Here is a 19,299-nt window from a genome sequence, read left to right on the forward strand (position 1 = left end):
TGTAAATGACTATTGTAGCTGGAAACATTTTTTAATGGAATAGCTACATATGTGTACAGAGGCCCATTATCTTATCAGCAACCATCACTCCTGTGTTCAAATGGTACATTGTTAGCTAATCCAAGTTTATCATTTTAAAAGGCCAATTGATCATTTGAAAACTCTTTTGCAATTATGTTAGCACATCCTAAAACTGTTTAAAGAAGCAATTAAACTGGCCTTCTTTAGACTAGTTGAGTATCTGGAGCTCAAAATGGCCAGAAACAAATAACTTTCTTCTGAAACTTGTCAGTCAATTCTTGTTCTGAGAAATTATGGCTATTCCATGCGAGAAACTGAAGATCTCATACAACCATGTGTACTACTCCCTTCACAGAACAGCGCAAACTGTCCCTAACCAGAATAGAAAGAGGATTGGGAGGCAGCATAATTAAATAGTACCCGCAAAACACCCGTCTCAACGTCAACAGTGAAGAGGCGACTCCGGGATGCTGGCCTTCTAGGAGGAGCTGCAAAGAAAAATCCATATCTCAGACTGGCTAATAAAAAGAAAGGATTAAGATGGTTAAAAGAACAGACACTGGACAGAGGAACTCTGCCTAGAAGGCCAGCATCCCGGAGTCGCCTCTTCACTGTTGACATTGAGACTGGTGTTTTGCGGGTACTATTTGATGAAGCTGCCAGTTGAGGACTTGAGGCATCTGTTTCTCAAACTAGATAGACACTAATGTACTTGTTCTCTTGCTCAGTTGTGCACCGGGGCCTCCCTTCTTTCTATTCTGGTTAGAGCCCATTTGCGCTGTTCTGTGAAGTTTATGTAGACATGGACACACTCAGTGTCTCATGCTAACATGCATACCTGTATGCTTTTTGTGGTGCTGTGCAGGTCCACACTGCATTCACATGCAGGACCCAGTGCTGAATACATTCAGCATGTCCTCTCTCTCGACCTCTCCCTTCCCCAGTTATCCTTCTCCACCAGGGAATCCAGCAGAATGAACAAGCCTTGTACTTCATTTGACTAATGTCTAATGCTTCTGCATAGGGCACACGAGTGGAGCTAACCCACTCAATTATTTCCTATACACACAAACACACGCACACACACACACGCACATTGCCTCTCCTCTGTCCTCATCTGTAGCTTTAGCATCAGGGCAGTGGGGTGGGCCTCCATTGACAGAGAACCAGAAAGACAGACAAGAGAGCCACTAGCCCAGCGGTCAATCCCTTTGTCTGGCTGTCCTGCAGCATTACCCCTTAGGCCCTGCTAACTAATTGCTCAAAGTCCTGCATAGCGGGACCAGAGAGGAGGGCCAGACTGTTGTGGGTACCACCCATGTGCTCTGATGGGGGTGTCCCCTATTCCCCCACTGTCTTTTCCTTCCTTTCTTTCAACCCAGACTTAAACATTAAACAAGTGTCTTAATCTGGTCAAGAGCCCCTTGTTCCCCTCTCCCTCCTGGTGTCCCTCACATATCTGGCCCTTGCACTTTTTTGTCACATCAATGGTTCTTGACTCCCCTGGTTTAGGTACAGTCTCTCCCTCATCTTCCCTCCCCTCTCTGTGTGCAGATACATGCCACACACGTGTCTTTCATCTCTGTCCTTCAGCTTCAGCTCACTCATCATGGCTCTCCAACTCACTCCCACTGTTCCCCATACAATCACATCTCTCATAGGAGCCCCCCCCCCCCCTCTACACAATTATTGTTTGGCACTCATCTGGTATTTGATTCATACATGAAGGATGTTGACCTAACTTGGAATGTAAACATGCAGTGATAAAATGGGTATGCGTATACCATTTCTGAGAATCTGAGAACATTTCCAAATCACTGCAAAATATATTAAGTATATAGTGGGTGTTGTCTGAAAGATTCAGACTTTTTACAATTATATGCTCATAGTGCTTATTCTTTTTCTGCACAGGCACCTCTACAGCCACCCCCTGGGTCCTCGGGGTCGGCAGCTGCAGCTTCGGGAACACCCCAGGCCCTGAAGCTCACATACCCAGAGACCCTGGACCGCATCAAGGAGGAGTTCCAGTTCCTCCAGACCCAGTACCACAGGTACATGACCTCCCCTAGTAACCAAAAACACTGCAGCCTTTTCTCTCTCGTGTGTGTGTGTGTGCTAGCTTACAGGGGCCACCAGTGGTTGGAGAACCGCTTACCATCTTATTAGGCTTCCATGACAAGAAGCGAAAGTGGGTTGGTTATATACTAGATCTGTTCTAGAACGCCCACAGACCTCAACCTCAGCTTTTTCTAAGGGGGAAGAAGGAGATGTGAGATAGACAGCAAAGTACATTGGAGAAAGGGGGCCAGGGAAAGGAAACAGAAAGGAACCACAATAATGGATGGAGGCTCATAGGCTTTCTTCATCCTTTAGTTTGTAGATGAACTGGAACATGAGTCTTTCTACGTGTTTCTGGGTTTCAATGCTTTGCAAGAGTTCTTGGCGTAGTTTGCTGGGCATTGGGGGGGCTGGTGCTCTGTTGTTGGGGGAAGGAGTTTCAGAAGATTGAGACTTCACAACAATACAAAAATGTGTGTGTATCCGTGTGTGTTTGATGTGTGTGTCTTCCTGTATGTCTCTGTATCTGTGTGTTTGATGTGTGCTCTGATGTTGAGGAATGTAGCCAGAGATGGCCTGAATAGCTTTGACTGTGGGACTCTAGCTGGCTGTTGCGTCTCAGCCTGACTCCCAGCCAGCTCTGCTCTACCTCCCTCTGTTCTCTTGGCATACCTTCACACAGTCCCCCACTTTGATTCGACCAGCCAGAATTGGCTATTCCACCCCCTCCCCCAGCTAACTCCTATTGTATTTCCCCCACCCTCCACTCTTCCCCACCAAGCCTCCAGCTCAAAGGCTCGCCATACAAACAGCGGGCCAGCGTTCAAACGGGCCTGGCTGATTCCAGACATACCTCTGGATCGCACTACGAGCGTCACCGCTGGCACTCAGCAGCCGGCCCAATCACAGTATCACACCACAGTCCAACAACCGTCTCTGAGCCAGAACACTGGCCTGGTCAGGCAGCCGCCCTGTTTCTCATAGCACCGCTCTCCCTGCACCTGTCATAAAACATCTGAAGCATTAATAACGCAAAATATTATTTGGCAACAACCACGCTTGCTTGATTAACACTGAATCCATTATCTTCCAACGAATATATTGCATTTTGTGGCAGATTTTAGATTCTACTATAGCGTTCTATGGCAGCGAGCCACATGCAAATTGTTATGCAAAGCATGTTTAGGTAAGACACCAGTCTATTGGGTTAGGGGTGACCTGCTTAGCCTCCCTCAGCAGACACGAGCAAGCTGCAGGTCTCTCCCCACAGAGGATCTCATCAACACACTCCTCTATATTACAGTCCTATTACTGACAGACTAATCAGACTTACTCTGGGTAAAACGCATGGCGTACAGAGACAGACAAGCGAAACGCAGCCTGACACACAGATCTGGGCTAGAAATAGCAGGGCTTCGGTTAGTATTTTAGACCTATTGATCGTGGGTGGAGCCTGATTGCTGTTGCTAAAATGGATTAGGAGGCAGGAAAGAGACTGAGGTAAAGGGATTAGGAAGGATGAGCTGTGTGTGTGTTTGCATGTCTCTCTCTGTCTTTGTGATTCTGTGTGTGTGTGCGCGTGTATCTCTTTCTGTGTGTGTGTGTGTGTGTGTGTGATACTAGATATGTGGACCTTTTATAGAAGAGGAATATATTAATTAAACAGCTAGATGGGTGGGTCACCTATTGTACAGCTGTCACATTACTGCATGAAGTATACTTGTTTGTGCCTGCCAAGTTAGTTGTGTGTGTGGGTGGGTGGGTGTGCACTGTGTGTGTTCTGCAACTGCTCTTTAAACAACCTCTAATCAGCAGACTGAAGGGAGACAGTGAGAAGCTGCTGAAATATGAAGCTCTTGTCTCTCTCTTTATACACACACACACACACACACACACACACACACACACACACACACACACACACACACACACACACACACACACACTGGTCGTCGTGACTGGGGAGTGTGTGACACAGAAACAGTTCCCATATGAACAGCAGCGTTGGCCCACATGTAGCCTAGTAAGTGTGTTGTTGTTTTGTATTGAGGTCTAGAGTGAAGGAGAGGCTTTCAGAATGTTAACATGCTGCCACTCAGGGAACACTCAAGAGCACACACTCCTCTCTGCAAGTATTGCACTGTTTGATACCAGGACTGCGCTCAAAACAGCAGTGTGTTTGTGTAACCGACTGTTGAGCAGATGGAACATTGGGTTTAAGATTAGGGAGGACCATTTTTTTCTATCACAACATATTGGATGACTGTCGTTCATATTCCATTCACCCAGTTCAATGTAACATTGATAGGTTTAGACTACTAAATGATACGATAATTTGCCATTTACCCATCATGAAGTTGCTACAACCTAGCCCACAAATTAACATTGGTAATGTAGGCGCACAGGTCGAGAGACAAATTGGAGTAATCGAGGTGACAGACAGTGATGCATTCAATACCACCTTGCACACTCTTGCCTGCATCTAGCTAATCTGATTTTCCCACAGCATCTTAAGGCTAAGGTCATCTTAGAACCATAGGATCCTAATGATGAACGTAACATTGGTAAACTGGGCCCTGGGGTGACTTTGTCCAAACAGTTGTTTTGCAACTAAAAATAGTTTCTATTGGACATATTCCGGTAGGTCCCCCCCTGTTAGTCAACAAACTAGAACTAACGTGTTGATACACATGGATTGGATGTTTACTATCACAGCAAGCAGTTTAGCAGTTAACATTCTGTACTTAAGAAATTCCCTGGTTTTCCCTAAAACTCACACAATCGGAAGGGAATAAACAGGAAATCCGGACTCCTACAACCAGGATTTCTGGGAAACCAGTGATTTTTATTGAAAATTCCTGGAATTTTGCAACCCTAGTGACTGAGCATGTGTTTGGTGGGGTGGTTACTGGTTGGTGCTTAAATTAGCTTTAATGCAGGTAGTCAGACCTGGACTGAGTCTTTACAGTAAACTAGCCGTGTGTGTGTAGTACACACACACACACAATCTTTACTGTAAACTCACACATGCTGGTTAGTACAGAGAACAGGGAGGGGTCTGTTTGGGGTGACTATGCTATTGTGTGTCTAAATGGCAGCTTTGGGCCTCTTCTCACTACAATAGATTTCCCAGAGATTCTGAGGAAAACACCCTTGGGTAGACCTTTTATTGTAATGTAAACTTGAGAACTTGTCTCGACCGCTACCTGCAGAGGTCATGCACCACACGCCTGACAATTGCCCCCCTCCAAGCAGGGCAGTGTAAACAGAATTTAGCTAAGTTAGTATGTGAGGAGGATGCAGATATTTTGTTTAGTTTGCTACCTAGCGCTGTATAATATGAATGATAATGTTCCTGTACTTTTTATATGAATATGAGAGCGGTAAATATTCATTTTTACAATGCTAAAGTTAGCTAATTGATGAAGCAAATGTCGTTAGCCAACGTTACTTAGCTAGCAGCTGTGCCACTTTGGCAGTATTACTCTCTTGCAGCTAAATGAATGAGTGCATGGACAAGAGTGCAAGAAAACAAACCATTTAAATATCTGTACATGCTTGTGAATTGTTGCATTATTCAAGAGTGTAATATTGTTTAGTTGCATTAATCAAGAGTAATATGGTAGATGCATGAAAAAATGCTCACATAAGCTGGCTAGTTAGAGTAGTTTGCATACTTATGGCTGTGCTATTTACGGTACATCAGAACTGTGAAGCCTAGATAGTCACCTGAACCCTCTCTCGGCATTGACATTCTATTGCAAATGTAAATTGAAAAGTTTATGTATATATTATGTCAATTACATGTTGTCCCTATGCCCCTCTTCCAACTTTCGTCAATCTGAATAAGCTCTTTTTTAGTGCGTGTTCGCACACACCGTTGGGAGATGATGAAAGTCTAGTAGTTCGCAGGTGTGTCATTTGTGTGTGAGCGCAGAGATCGCGGAACAACTTTGACAGGGCGTGCGAAAATAAAAAGTTGGAGCATCATTTTAGATATTTTTCTGTTTATAATTTCCGACATTTGGTAGGCTATTTGTTAGTCAATGTGTCTATAATTAGATAGGCCTACATCCAGCTTCTCTTCTGTCATTACGTGACGCTCTAGAACAGGGGTCCTGAAACGTTTTCACTCAGGGCCCCCTTCCAGCATTGGGACCCCCCCCCCCTCTTAAATCCTGCAACTCTACACATTTTGCGGTTGTCTTGTGTGTTCATGTGATATTTTAGTGACTCAAACGTTACAACAAAATCAATGCGCTAAAAAAACGTTAACTGACACGGGCTAGTTGATTAGGACGTTTCTGAGCAATAAATAGCTCTCTAATGTGTGCAATGACTGACACGAGGAGAGGAACTGATGATGCACTAACCAATTTCGAAACTGCACCATGTGCATTCTACTATAGTAAACAACTTTCCACTTTCAGAAGTGGACTGCAATGGGGAAAGACTACCTGGACTCGTCCAATAAGAAACGCTCATTTTCATTCTCCATTGCAAGACGTTTTGACACATGTGCCATTGCATGGCCTAATTAACACCATGCAGGAGTGTGTGTAGAGGGTTGTGAGAAGGAGAGGTAGTGCAGATGTAGCATCGTCATTAGTCACCTGCTACTATAGCTCTGACACCCTGTGGAGCCTGTAGGTGGTCCTTCTGTAGCTCAGTTGTAAGTCGCTTTGGATAAAAGCGTCTGCTAAATGGCATATATTATATATATTACCCTGTGGAGCCTGCCATACAATATATTCTGCAATACACCAGTGTGTGTGCTTGTGAGGGAGGGAGGGAGTGTGTGTGCAGTGAACATGCATGCCTCTGTGTAATCGTGTGTGCGTGGGGTAATGGTGCTCTGCTGACAGACCTGTCTGAGTGGTGGCAGGCTGCAGATTTGTAGCGCATTCCGACGATCATCTTATCTGCTGTCACAGAGAGGAAGAGAGCAGAGGACGCTGCTGAATAGCAGGCTCCAATCTCTCTCTCTCTCTCTCTCTCTCTCTTCCTATCTTGCGCGCTCTTGCTCGCTCGCCCGTGCTCCCGCTCGTTCTCCCCCTGTCGCTCGCTCGCTCGCCCAGTCTCTCTCTCCCTGCCAGCTCAGTGACAGCTGTACAGATAACTCATCCAAAGGTTTTTGACTTCTCAAACACGGCAGAAAGCTAACACTATCTGATGCCCAGTGTCCTGATTTTAATTCAACCACTTACTTAGATAACTAGCAAGTTAAACTTAGGGGTCGTGTTAATGCAACATTCTGTGTGTTTCACGCAGATTTTTGGGGGATAAATACACACATCTATCTAAAATGCTTCTTATTGTCATTTCTACTCAGCATTGGACTCATTTTATGCTGCAGTTGCACTTCTGCACTAGGACGAGAATTCATGAATGGGAATTTTGTCAGCAGACAGTCTCTGACTGATGTAGCCACTTTTCTCCAGCATTTTTCTCGGTGTAACCTACTTTTCTCTGGTTAAATGCAATATTAACTAAGCAAAACATTAGGAAATGTAGCTGGCTACATTCTTTATTATAAACATGAGCAATATGATGGCCATGCATCGTTTTTGCAAAAATACCTTGCTTTTTTGTGTGGCTGCCAGCCAAATAGCGTTGCGCTTCTGTTGTCATCTGATGAAAATGAAGCTATACTGAACAAAAATATAAACGCAACATGTGAAGTGTTGGTCCCATGTTTCATGGGCTGAAATAAAAGCCACTCTAAAATGTGCAGTTTTGTCACACAACACAATGACACAGATGTCTCATGTTTTGAGGGAGTTGAACTCACCTGCTCTGCTTTCTGCTGTTGTGCTATTTACTAACAGACTTGGCTGGCTCACCTATTCTGGGGAACTATCATGAGCTTCATAATGTAAAATAATGTAACCGGTGAAATGAAGAACGTGAACTGCTTCATGTCCTAATGCATTGCACAAGTTGACTGCAGGATTTCACTTCAAAAGTGGCAAAAATATTAACATTTACAAAATAACTTCAAAGAAATAGTATTGACGGTATAGGAAAAAACATCCTGTGACTTTGTAAATTATACGGTATACCGCCCGAGCCTAGTGTTTGTATATATCGTGTACCACACACGTGAGGAAAGTCACCCTTCTGAGATGTCTAGGTGAACAGATAGAATTGTCACTTCTCAGAAATCCTGTTCTAGGGGACTTCTGCAGAGCGGCAATTCCACTGTAATAAAATCTATCAGGGGAATAAATGTAATCCCCCCGAGTTTTCTGCCATCCTCCCTCCATCTCCTCCCCGCCTGTCTCCTCCCCCCAGCTCCACCACCTTCGCCTCCCTCCCCTCCCTGGCGGTGATAAATGAGTCAATTATGGGTGGCAGCGCGGGTCTTCTGAAGGGGAGCGGATGTGCTGTTATTACCTGTTGCAGCCTGGTAATGTTGCAGTATTAATCATATTCTAATTTCCCAGGCCCTCGCTGCTCTCTCGGGCATAAATCTGCCGCACGCAAACAAGTCAGCAGCGTGCCCGCCGGGGTGAAATACAGCCAGGGGATAGGTGGAGAGGAGAACGGAATGGGGGGGGGGGGGCTGTTGGCTGACTGGCTAGTTCCTTGAAGGAATAATCCACCCAAAACCACTGATTCATATAATGTATGGTGTTAAATAACACTCATGTGAGAACAATATGTTTTGTAAACAAATGTTTAATTTTGTCATTATAATAAGGTTGGTAGCAACATGTGGAAATGTATTACAGTTCAAGTTGTCTAAAAAAGAAACACTGTGCAATGCACTGGGCTGGCTTGCTAGCTAGCAAATGTAGCTACACACAATAATACTTAAGTCAATATCAGCATGTGAAGTAGCTAGTTAGCTGTATAATCGCCTAAACAAACTGCACTATCAATTTAGGAGTCTACAATCTCAGCATGTTCAACCTGCAGATCAAGTCTGACATTAGCAACGGCACCATGCAATGCAGCCTGGACTGAAAAGGCAGACAAATAAGAGAAAGTTGATGGACCCTCAGTTAAATTACACATTTCTCAAGGTAGGAATATTGCAAAAATGTGGTCAATGGCTTTCACAATCTCCTATTAAATTCCAGTGTAGTGAATTTCTGCCTGCTTGAATGGCAATAGCTCTGATAAACATGAATTGACTCTGGGAATCGATGGAACATCATGCAGAGATGCACAAAAACAATAACATTCAAAATGGGTGAATCTTTTCTTTTTAAAGGAGGGCTGTGTGCGTGCTGGGCTCAGGATTCCTGGGTTGCCTTAGTGCGGCATGGTCACAGGGTGACTTGGCAGGGACATACAGAGGGAGGAAGGGTCAGACAGGGACAAATGGAGGGAGGGAGGAGGGGACTGATAGAAAGACTGAGGGAGAGAGATTGGAAGGGGGAGAGCGGAGGGAGAGGCGCGTCGCGTACCCTGCCCTTCTATGACACCGTGGTCCTGGCTTGCCTGGTCTGTTCTGGCTTTCTGTCGAGCGCTAAGCGTGAGTCATCTATTCCTGGTGTGCTCTGAAGTGATAATGTCCTGTCACCAGCCCAATCCTATCTTTGCTGGGACAAATCTAGCTGCAGGTGTCTGCACTGCCTACTAAATCTGGACCTGTGTTTGTGTTAATGTTAATATATTTCAGACTCTGTCGGGCTTCTTTTTAGATGTACTGTATGAATCCCAAAAAATAGAACAGTATTATGATAGAGTATCTGCCCTTTTCTAAATCTTTCCTACAGCCTGAAAATGGAGTGTGAGAAACTGGCCACAGAGAAGACTGAGATCCAGAGACACTACGTCATGGTGAGACCTGCAAGAACACACGCACACACTCCCCATCCACAACCTTGGGTGTTCTAACGAACACCATGCTGATGGTTAATTTCTGCAGGAGAAGAGTTGAGATCCATTGTGTAGCTTTCCCAGACAGACAAGACAACTCTCTCTCTGGTAACACACAGTCTGTCTGTTGACTACACTGTACCACTCATGCCAGCATCTGGCAAGGGATTACACATCACACCCACTGGAAACCACATGGACCACAGCCGTATGCAAGCACACACACACACACAGCACATATTACTTTGTGTGTATGTTTTGAAGTGTGCGTGTGTTGTCTCCAGCTCTGATATGGGTAATCCTCCACATTCCTGGCGGTGTGCACACGAGGCTGTGATCAGAGAGCGCCCTAACCACAGCTGACTGTTTGTTGCCCAGTGCCCACTGTGGCAAAAGGAACTATGTGGCAGTCTGGCACAGCCCCAGCGCTTGGCATACATCCCCACCCATTTCTCTCTTCTTTTTAGCTCAGAATTTTGGAGTCTGCAAGTCGCCTAGCAACAGCTCTGAATCTTGGCATAACACAACAGCCAGCCGTCAGGAAGGGCCCTTTTATTGAACACACACACTTCTGCAGAATATGGAGGGACGGAGTCCACTGCTCCATCAAAAAGCTCTCAGCGCTGCCATTTCTTTATGTCTTCTACCTAGCTGTCAACCCCCTCACTTTTACTCCTTAACCAACCCTGCTGAAAATGACATGTCAGAATGTCACACTACAACGTCAGTTTTTAAAATGACTTCAGCTCTCCCCGACAACGATTTTCCATCCTTGCTCTGAACCGAGTGATTGACACCACCACCATCTCTGTGCTCACATGCCAGGTTGGCATAGCCCAGAGCTGAGGTCATTAAATAAATGAATAAAACCAAGCAAATCGACTCGCCCACTCATCCAGCATTAAAAGGTGTTTTTTAAATCGTAGATCTGCATATATGCAAATGTACAACCATAATTTTACGTCTCTCTTTTACAGTATTACGAGATGTCCTACGGCCTTAATATTGAAATGCACAAACAGGTGAGTCTAACCTCCCTCTAGTCGACCTGCGACTAGATGAGTAATGTATGTATGCTATGCTTCTGGGAGAATCTAGTGAACTGACCTCCAGCACAACATGCTAACCTGCCTATGATGGACCCATGGCACTGTGCTGCTGTTGCATTAATAGGATTTGCAAACCGAATTCCTTTTTCTAGACAGACGAGAGGAGAGATGTGCCCTTCCTTCCCAAAGCAGCCGGAACATCCTCTTCTCTCCCCTCATAAATCCTGTCTATTACCACTGCTGACTTCACCCTCCTCCTCCCTCTATCCCTCCCTCTATCCCTTTATCTCTTTCTCTATAACCACCTCCTCCTCCTCTGTCTCTCTATCCTTATATCCCATAGTCTATATATAACCCCCTCTCCTTTTCTCTCCATTTCTCACCTTCTTTCTATCATATACCCCCCCCACGCCTCTGTCTTTCCTTGACACCCCATCCCACCTCTCTTTCCTCCCTCTCTCCTGCAGACATACAGTCCATGCTGAATTTCACTTTAAATCAGGTCACTGCCTTCAGAGCGTCTGCTCTCTCCCTTCGTTTTGCCATCTCAATCGCTCTGCTTTTGACAAGCCACACGAATCACCCTGCCCTCCTCCTTCCTTCTCTCGGTCTCTTTCTTTCTCCCTCTCACTCCCCCGTCCTCCTCCTTGTGCATCCTGCCTCATTGGCTTTCATTTCCTCAACGGCACAAGAGCCTCCCCGCCTCCTTCTCCCCTCCCCCTTCTTTTCAATTTCCCTCTCCCATTTTGTACTCCCCTATTTATGCTCTTTCTCTTGCACTCACTTGCTCATGGTCTTGTTTTTTTTGCTCTCCCCCTCACCCACCACCGTGCCCTTCTCTCCGATCTCTCTGGTTCCCTCTCTCCTGAAGATGTCATTTAGTAGTTGGCATTCTCTAACAAGAAATCATTGTGTTTCGCTGGTGAGGGTGATGATGGATTTATGGAGGCAAGTGCTGAAGGGTGGGGGTGGCAGAGGAGGGGGGGGGGGGTCTGTACTGCCTGTCTGCAGAATAAGGGAAGAGGATGAGGGTTGAAGGGGGGGGAGAGGCAGAAGGGAGAGGAGGAAGTGTGTGAAAGAGGAGGGGGTGGGAGTTTACCACGTCAATAAATCAGTTGGTAGGGAATGGTGTGATGTGTGTGGGGCTGTGTCGCCTGGCCGGCTGAGAGAAGAGGGAGACTGTACAGCAGAGGCTAGTTGTCAGCAGGAAAATGGCCCCCGGTCATAATGATGTTGTCATCATGATCTCTGCATGCATATCATTACTGTGTGTGAGTGTGTGTGGGGGGGTGAGGTGAGGAGAGAGACACAGTATGGTTTTGATACAAAACATGGCAGATTACTTCACTAATGGTAGTGAGAGAAGGAGATGGAGGGAGGAAGAGCTGGCAGACTTCCATGGCTAAGACCATTGACCCCCAGCAGGTAGCCACGCACACTCTGGGATGGGTGGTCACATTTGATACTGGCCATGAATATTTTACCCGGGCTTCTTGGCAGTGTTTGGATTTGCATAGACTAAATGTGAGGAGCTGAACTATTTACAACACTGGCCCTCGCAGCCAGACCTGCTCAGGTTCTGGGGTGTGTGTTGCTTTGATGAGCACACACACGGTGTCCTCACAAGCAATCTCTATTTTTTTGTGTGTTGCAGACAGAGATCGCCAAGCGGCTGAACGTGATCTGTGCCCAGCTCATCCCTTTCCTGTCACAGGAGGTGAGATCACCTGAAGACAGGCACACACACACACACACACACACACACACACACACACACACACACACACACACACACACACACACACACACACACACACACACACACACACAAACACACACACACAAAAACACACACACACACACACACACACACACACACACACACACACACACACACACACACACACACACACACACACACAGCAAATCAATCATAGACATGCACAAACACACCACAAATCAAACACAGACACACAAAAACACACGGTCATGCACATTAACACATCAGTAACACATTCAGTATCTCTCTGACAGCCACCTACACCCTGAGGCATGCACATGCATGCTGCTAGTACCCAACAACTCATAGTAAAACATTGACATACCCCTATGCAGCAGACACATACATTTACACAGTGACATACCCCTATGCAGCAGACACACACATTTACACAGTGACATGCCTCTATGCAGCAGACACATACATTTATACAGCGACATACCTCTATGTAGCAGGCACACACATTTACACAGTGACATACCCCTATGCAGCAGACACACACATTTACACAGTGACATACCCCTATGCAGCAGACACACACATTTACACAGTGACATACCCCTATGCAGCAGACACACACATTTACACAGTGACATACCCCTATGCAGCAGACACACACATTTACACAGTGACATACCCCTATGCAGCAGACACACACATTTACACAGTGACATGAACTCTTATGAAGCGTCAAAGCGTGACTGTTATTCCTCCTAAACATGTACATACTTTATACCACATGCTGTAATACTGGTCTTGAAGTATTATTATTGACGTTGTAAAGCATGTTAAAATTCAGACCTTTCCTTTCAAGTTCACTGTTACCTTGGTTTGTCCCACAGCACCAACAACAGGTGGTCCAGGCCATGGAGCGCGCCAAGCAGGTGACTATGGGGGAGTTAAATGCGTCTATAGGGGTACGTGGACTCCCCCCTCTACCTCATACAGTGTGTCCCTTCATCCTCTCATACGTCTTTATTTTCCTCTCTTGTTTTTCTGTGGATAGCCAGTTCACCCTCCTTCCAGCACACACACACACACACACACACACACACACACACATTGGTCTCTTAGTGTGGACCTAACAGGAACAGGTTGAAATGAGACTGTTAGGAAACGTAGTGAGAGAAGAGAAGGAGAGATGACACTATCTGTGTGTCTGCACATCGCTGGGTGCCAAGAGACAACACATGGCCTCACCAAACCAGAGGAATGACGTTTCAAATCACACATTAATTCTTAGTAACCCCCCCCAATCGCATTTCAGTGCTAACTGTTTTTTTTTTTAATGTAAATTAAAAACGAAAAATAATACAATTATGATTTTCTTGCCTTCACATCATTCCAACCATGCATGGTTTGATTTTTGTGGCAGTGCTCTCTTTCTCCTAGGGAGGTGCTCCTTTCCTCCACTCGTACTCCATTTTGGATGGCACCATGCATGGGCTCCTCCATTAATGGAGACACCCTTCTCTGTGACACCTCTCTCTGTATACCTCTCCCTTCAGCCCCTGTCCAGTCCAGTCCACCTCTAACCCAGTAGACCACAACTAAACCCCTGTCTTGTTTTCTCTCTCCTTCTCTCTCCTCCCTCCAGCAACAGCTGCAGGCGCAGCACCTCTCTCAGCACGTGGCCCAGGGCCTGCAGGGCCTGCAGGGCCTGCAAATGGGGCCACACCCTGGGGGCCTCCCTCACCCTGGCCTGGCGCTGGGCGGTGGGTCTGGCCTACTGGCCCTGTCCGGTGCCCTGGGGGCCCAGCTGGCTGCCAAAGAGGGCCATGAGAGGGCCCACATGGAGGCTGCTGCGGCTGCAGCCTCCACAGAGCACCACAGAGGTATGGGCTGGGATGGGGATGATGGGAGATTAGGTTGGCCAGGTTTGGGTTAGGCTGAATGGGCAGAGTTGGTTTTGTTTGGGTTTAGAGTAGTTGTGGTTGGTCAATGTGAGGTTGGGATGGGCTGGGGCATGTTTTTAGCTGTGTGTTTGTGAGAATGGTGATAGTCATGCTGTATTGTGTTTGCTCTGTTTTGGCTGGCTGCGGGGACGCGGGGCGATGCTGTCCATCATGGACGTAGACCGCGAGGCTGGACCGGTGAGTACACTACACTTCAAGTTCCCTACACCCAAGTACGCTACAAGATACTACATCTCCATTCTCTATCCCCCCCACGGACACTGAACCCCAGTTGATGCTGTGTGATTATTTTTTTCCCATCACATTTTGCCAGGGTGGTTATGAAGTTGACATGATTAAACAGTCCCTCTCACCTCGTTATCCTTCCCTCCTCAGAGCTCTATGTCCAACGGGGATAAGGGCCGTTCAGCAGACTACCTCAGCAATGGGAAGAAGAGGAAAGCTGACGAGAAGGAGTTCATGACAGATTATGTTAGTATGCTGAGTTGATTACCTATTGTGGGTGTTTGTGTTCAGTAATTAGTTAATTTGTGTGTGTTCCATTTTTAACTAAAAGCCCACATTTTGATTGCAGGGCAGCGATGCGGATAAGAGTGATGATAATTTGGTGGTGGATGAGGTGAGTTGGTCCATCTCTGCGCCTCAGTTCAGACCCAAATTGACTCTGATAATTGACTGATTCAGATTGATGAGAGAAACACTCTGAGGGACCACGTCTGGTGGACTTAACGTCCCCCCCCACCCCGTCTCTGTGACCCCGCAGGACCCCTCATCCCCCCGCAGTGTGCACTCCTACTCGTCCAGAGAAAACGGCCTGGACAAACTGCCCCCCTCCCGGAAAGACGCCCTTCCCCAGGCCAGCCCCGCCTCCCTGGCCTCCTCCAGCAGCCAAGCCTCGCCCTCCCGCAGCAAGGACCGGGAGCCGCCGGTATGCTCAGGATCAGTCCATTACATGCCGTTGTCACACACACACACACACACACACAGCTTCATACAGTTATGCTCCGAGTCAAATGAGTGATTGTATGTATGGTGAGACATGCGCAGCCTACACACTTAGTTTCAGTGATGATCTTTCAATTCAGCTTCATATGCAGTGTCAAGGACGCTCACGGTCCCATGTGACCCTAGCCTTGCTGAGCCTAACTGAATTACTGTGTTTCTACACACCCACTTATCTCCTTTGGCATGATCTTTCTTCAGCATAGATATATTATTCTAGATACAAAGAGCAGCAGCCATCTGTTAAATATGACATGCATTCCAAAGGATTTCTTCATGTTGGATGTCCTTTGTGTAATTCTACAGTATTAGCACCTGGTGTTTCTGATAGCTGTGATGGAAGGACATCTTACATTCACATCACACTCTCTCCTTCTCTCACTCCCCCTCACATTCTCATTGACATTCTCATTCACACTGTCGTTTTCGCTCACTGCTTCTTTCGATCTCTCTCCCCATCTCTCGCTCTTTCTCTCTTCACCCCTCCCTCTTTTTCTCTAACAGAGGGAGAAGTCCAGTACCCCAGGTATGAAGCCAGGCACCCCCCACAGTTCCCAGGACTCCTCCACCCCCGGCCCCAGTGCCCCCCCACAGTTCCGCCCCCTCCCTGGCAAACCTGGCGTTGACCCTCTGGGTAAGACCATCATGATCATGGATCGTATTTACATTGCAGTTTTCACTAGGTTTTTAAAGGGTCTTCAATATACCAGCCATGATCAGTTACCAGAGCATTTTATCTGAAGCTGCCTAGAGTTTCCATCTATATTCAGTATCTGTGGTCCATGGCATAAATCTAAATGGTAAACCACGCTCCACACAGCTGAGCTATCCAAACTGCCCTTGATGTGGGTTAACTGATGCGTCTGCCTACTGCCTGTGGGGTTGAGAGCTATGCGGGAACCTTTAAACGGCGAGATTAAGAGAGGTGAAGGACTGTGACTGAACTGTTTCATTATTACGCTGCTTCAGTCTATTGGAATGCATCACTCTTCTCCCGGAATCTCTCTATGTAGTCTAGTGGCTCCACACTGCAGTGTGGCAAACTAGCCAGCAGAGTGCAGTAGTGGTCTGGTGATCTCTTCTGTGGCATTGAGCTGTGTGTGTTTGATCCTACTTGATGTGGAACCCTGCATAGAGGATCAGAGCTGCCACAGAAACTCCTCTGTGCCAGCTGTTAAACCTCAACTCTGATGCCCTCTGGTGACATTTTTCTAAACAACAGATAATATTGTATACTACCCACAAAGTACATTTTGGTTTCAAATTAACCCTACGAAGACATTCTTAGTACTGTGATAAAGGTAAGAACTGTGGGATTCTGATAAAGGTGTCAGAAACAATGTGACTACAACAGAGCCTGACATAGAGCAGGCCCCAAAAAACACACATAAACACAACATGTCTGTAATAATGCCCTTTTGTGGTGAAAACTCATTCTGATTGGTTGGGCCTGTCTCCCAAGTGGGTGGGCCTATGCCCTCCCAAGGTCCACCCATGGCTGCACCCCTGCCCAGTCATGTGAAATCCATAGATTAGTGCCTCATTTATTTATTTCAATTTCCTTATGAACTGTAACTCAGTAAAATCTTCTACATTTTATTTTTGTTCTGTATTATTTTAAGGTCATTGCAGAGCAAGGCCCTAAAACTTGTAAAATACTCCAGCCACCCAATCCATACTGTTCTCTCTGCTACCGCACGGCAAGCGGTACCGATGCACCAAGTCTGGAACCAACAGGACCTTGAACAGCTTCTATCCCCAAGACATAAGACTGCTACATAGTCCGAGTAGCTATTTAGTTAACTATCTGCATTGACCCCCTTTCTCACTAACTCTCAACTCCTCACATACGCTACTGCTTATTATCTCTCCTGTTGCCTAGTCACTCTACCCCTACCTGTATGTACATGGGGCGGCAGGGTAGCCTAGTGGTTAGAGCGTTGGGCTAGTAACCGGAAGGTTGCAAGTTCAAATCCCCGAGCTGACAAGGTACAAATCTGTTGTTCTGCCCCTGAACAGGCAGTTAACCAACTGTTCCTAGGCCGTGATTGAAAATAAGAATTTGTTCTTAACTGACTAAAGGTAAAAAATATATATATATCGACCTCAATTACCTCGTGCCCCTTGCACATCGACTCGGTACCAGTATCTTGTGTATACAGCTACGTTATAATTCATTATTCGTTGTGTTTATTCCGTGTGTTATTATTCTTCTATTGTTACATTTTTCTCCCTGCGTTGTTGCGTAGTAAGCATTTCACTGTTGGTCTACACCTGTTGTTCATGATGCATGTGACAAATCATTTGATCTGATTTTGATAAACATCAGCTACTGGTTGGATTCTAGCCTTCTAAGGTTATGAACAGTTATCATTTGCTGCTTTATCGATTCTCTCACAATCTTATCTTCCGTCTTCTCTCCCCCTTTCTCTTCTCCCCATTAGCTCTAGGTCTGAGGAACCCTCTGGCGGTGCAGGGGGCGTACCCCCCCGGGGCGTTTGGCCTGCCCCCTCCAGGGGTGAATGGGGAACTGGCGGGGGCAGCAGCAGCCTACGGGGCTGGGCTCCACCTGGTCTCCCCCCAGATGAATGGCTCTGTAGCCGCAGTAGCAGCTGGATACGGACGATCAGCAGTGGTGAGAGAGTGATGAAGTGGCCTCCACAGAAAGTTATATATATATATATATATACTGATTTATATATTTATTGTTCATCCAATTGCATGACTTCATACACCAATTATATCTCCTTATGGAATGTTATAATTCACTGTGGGAAAACATTCTAAATCTACTATGTGATTTTGAGAAGGCTTTCTGGGAGTTTAACTTGTGACTGCTCTGTCAGATGTCTGAGCTAACATATGTTCTTTGTCCCTGTCCCCCAGGTGGGTTATGAGTCTCCTCACCCCCACATGAGGGTCCCAGGGTTACCCGCCAGCCTGCAGTCTGCTGCCTCAGGAAAGCCGTGAGTACTGTTCTCTCTGCCTCTGCTACCACAACCTCCTATACGGTCACCACGCCCTCTTATTCTCTGACCACAACACAATTACACTGTTATAAAACAGTCTTCAAATTCCTCTGTTGTTATTGTAGGGTTTTATTGTTGGAGGTTAACCTCAAGCTTTAGCCTTGTAAAGTAACAACTATACTTCTCCTCCTCCCTTCTCCCTCTCTCCAGTGCTTACTCTGTCCATTCTCTCCCCTCTCCCTCTCTCTAGTGCTTACTCTGTCCATTCTCTCCCCTCTCCCTCTCTCTAGTGCTTACTCTGTCCATTCTCTCCCCTCTCCCTCTCTCCAGTGCTTACTCTGTCCATTCTCCCCCTTCTCCCTCTCTCTAGTGCTTACTCTGTCCATTCTCTCCCTTCTCCCTCTCTCCAGTGCTTACTCTGTCCATTCTCTCCCCTCTCCCTCTCTAGTGCTTACTCTGTCCATTCTCTCCCCTCTCCCTCTCTCTAGTGCTTACTCTGTCCATTCTCTCCCTTCTCCCTCTCTCCAGTGCTTACTCTGTCCATTCTCTCCCCTCTCCCTCTCTCTAGTGCTTACTCTGTCCATTCTCTCCCTTCTCCCTCTCTCCAGTGCTTACTCTGTCCATTCTCTCCCTTCTCCCTCTCTCCAGTGCTTACTCTGTCCATTTTCTCCCTC

General features: G+C 46.4%; 1 protein-coding gene across 4 annotated transcripts in view; it reads left to right on the plus strand.

Annotated features, from left to right (window-relative positions):
• The window catches only part of LOC118389989 (transducin-like enhancer protein 1), a 43,281-nt gene that overhangs the window by 16,678 nt on the left and 7,304 nt on the right, over positions 1 to 19,299 (plus strand). For 2 of the 4 annotated variants that reach the window (XM_052457084.1, XM_052457078.1), the window contains 13 exons: positions 1,933 to 2,072; positions 9,807 to 9,870; positions 10,887 to 10,931; positions 12,613 to 12,675; positions 13,581 to 13,655; positions 14,336 to 14,572; positions 14,769 to 14,831; positions 15,030 to 15,125; positions 15,229 to 15,273; positions 15,418 to 15,582; positions 16,161 to 16,290; positions 18,101 to 18,291; positions 18,543 to 18,622. In XM_052457084.1, coding sequence (XP_052313044.1) covers positions 1,933 to 2,072; positions 9,807 to 9,870; positions 10,887 to 10,931; positions 12,613 to 12,675; positions 13,581 to 13,655; positions 14,336 to 14,572; positions 14,769 to 14,831; positions 15,030 to 15,125; positions 15,229 to 15,273; positions 15,418 to 15,582; positions 16,161 to 16,290; positions 18,101 to 18,291; positions 18,543 to 18,622 — 1,394 coding nt within the window. Of the gene's footprint in view, positions 1 to 1,932; positions 2,073 to 9,806; positions 9,871 to 10,886; positions 10,932 to 12,612; positions 12,676 to 13,580; positions 13,656 to 14,335; positions 14,574 to 14,768; positions 14,832 to 15,029; positions 15,126 to 15,228; positions 15,274 to 15,417; positions 15,583 to 16,160; positions 16,291 to 18,100; positions 18,292 to 18,542; positions 18,623 to 19,299 lie in introns of all 4 variants that reach the window. The other 2 variants (XM_052457087.1, XM_052457086.1) reach the window with 2 other exon arrangements.

This window comes from Oncorhynchus keta, chromosome 1 (genome assembly GCF_023373465.1).
Source record: "Oncorhynchus keta strain PuntledgeMale-10-30-2019 chromosome 1, Oket_V2, whole genome shotgun sequence".
In the NCBI taxonomy this organism is placed as follows: domain Eukaryota; kingdom Metazoa; phylum Chordata; class Actinopteri; order Salmoniformes; family Salmonidae; genus Oncorhynchus; species Oncorhynchus keta.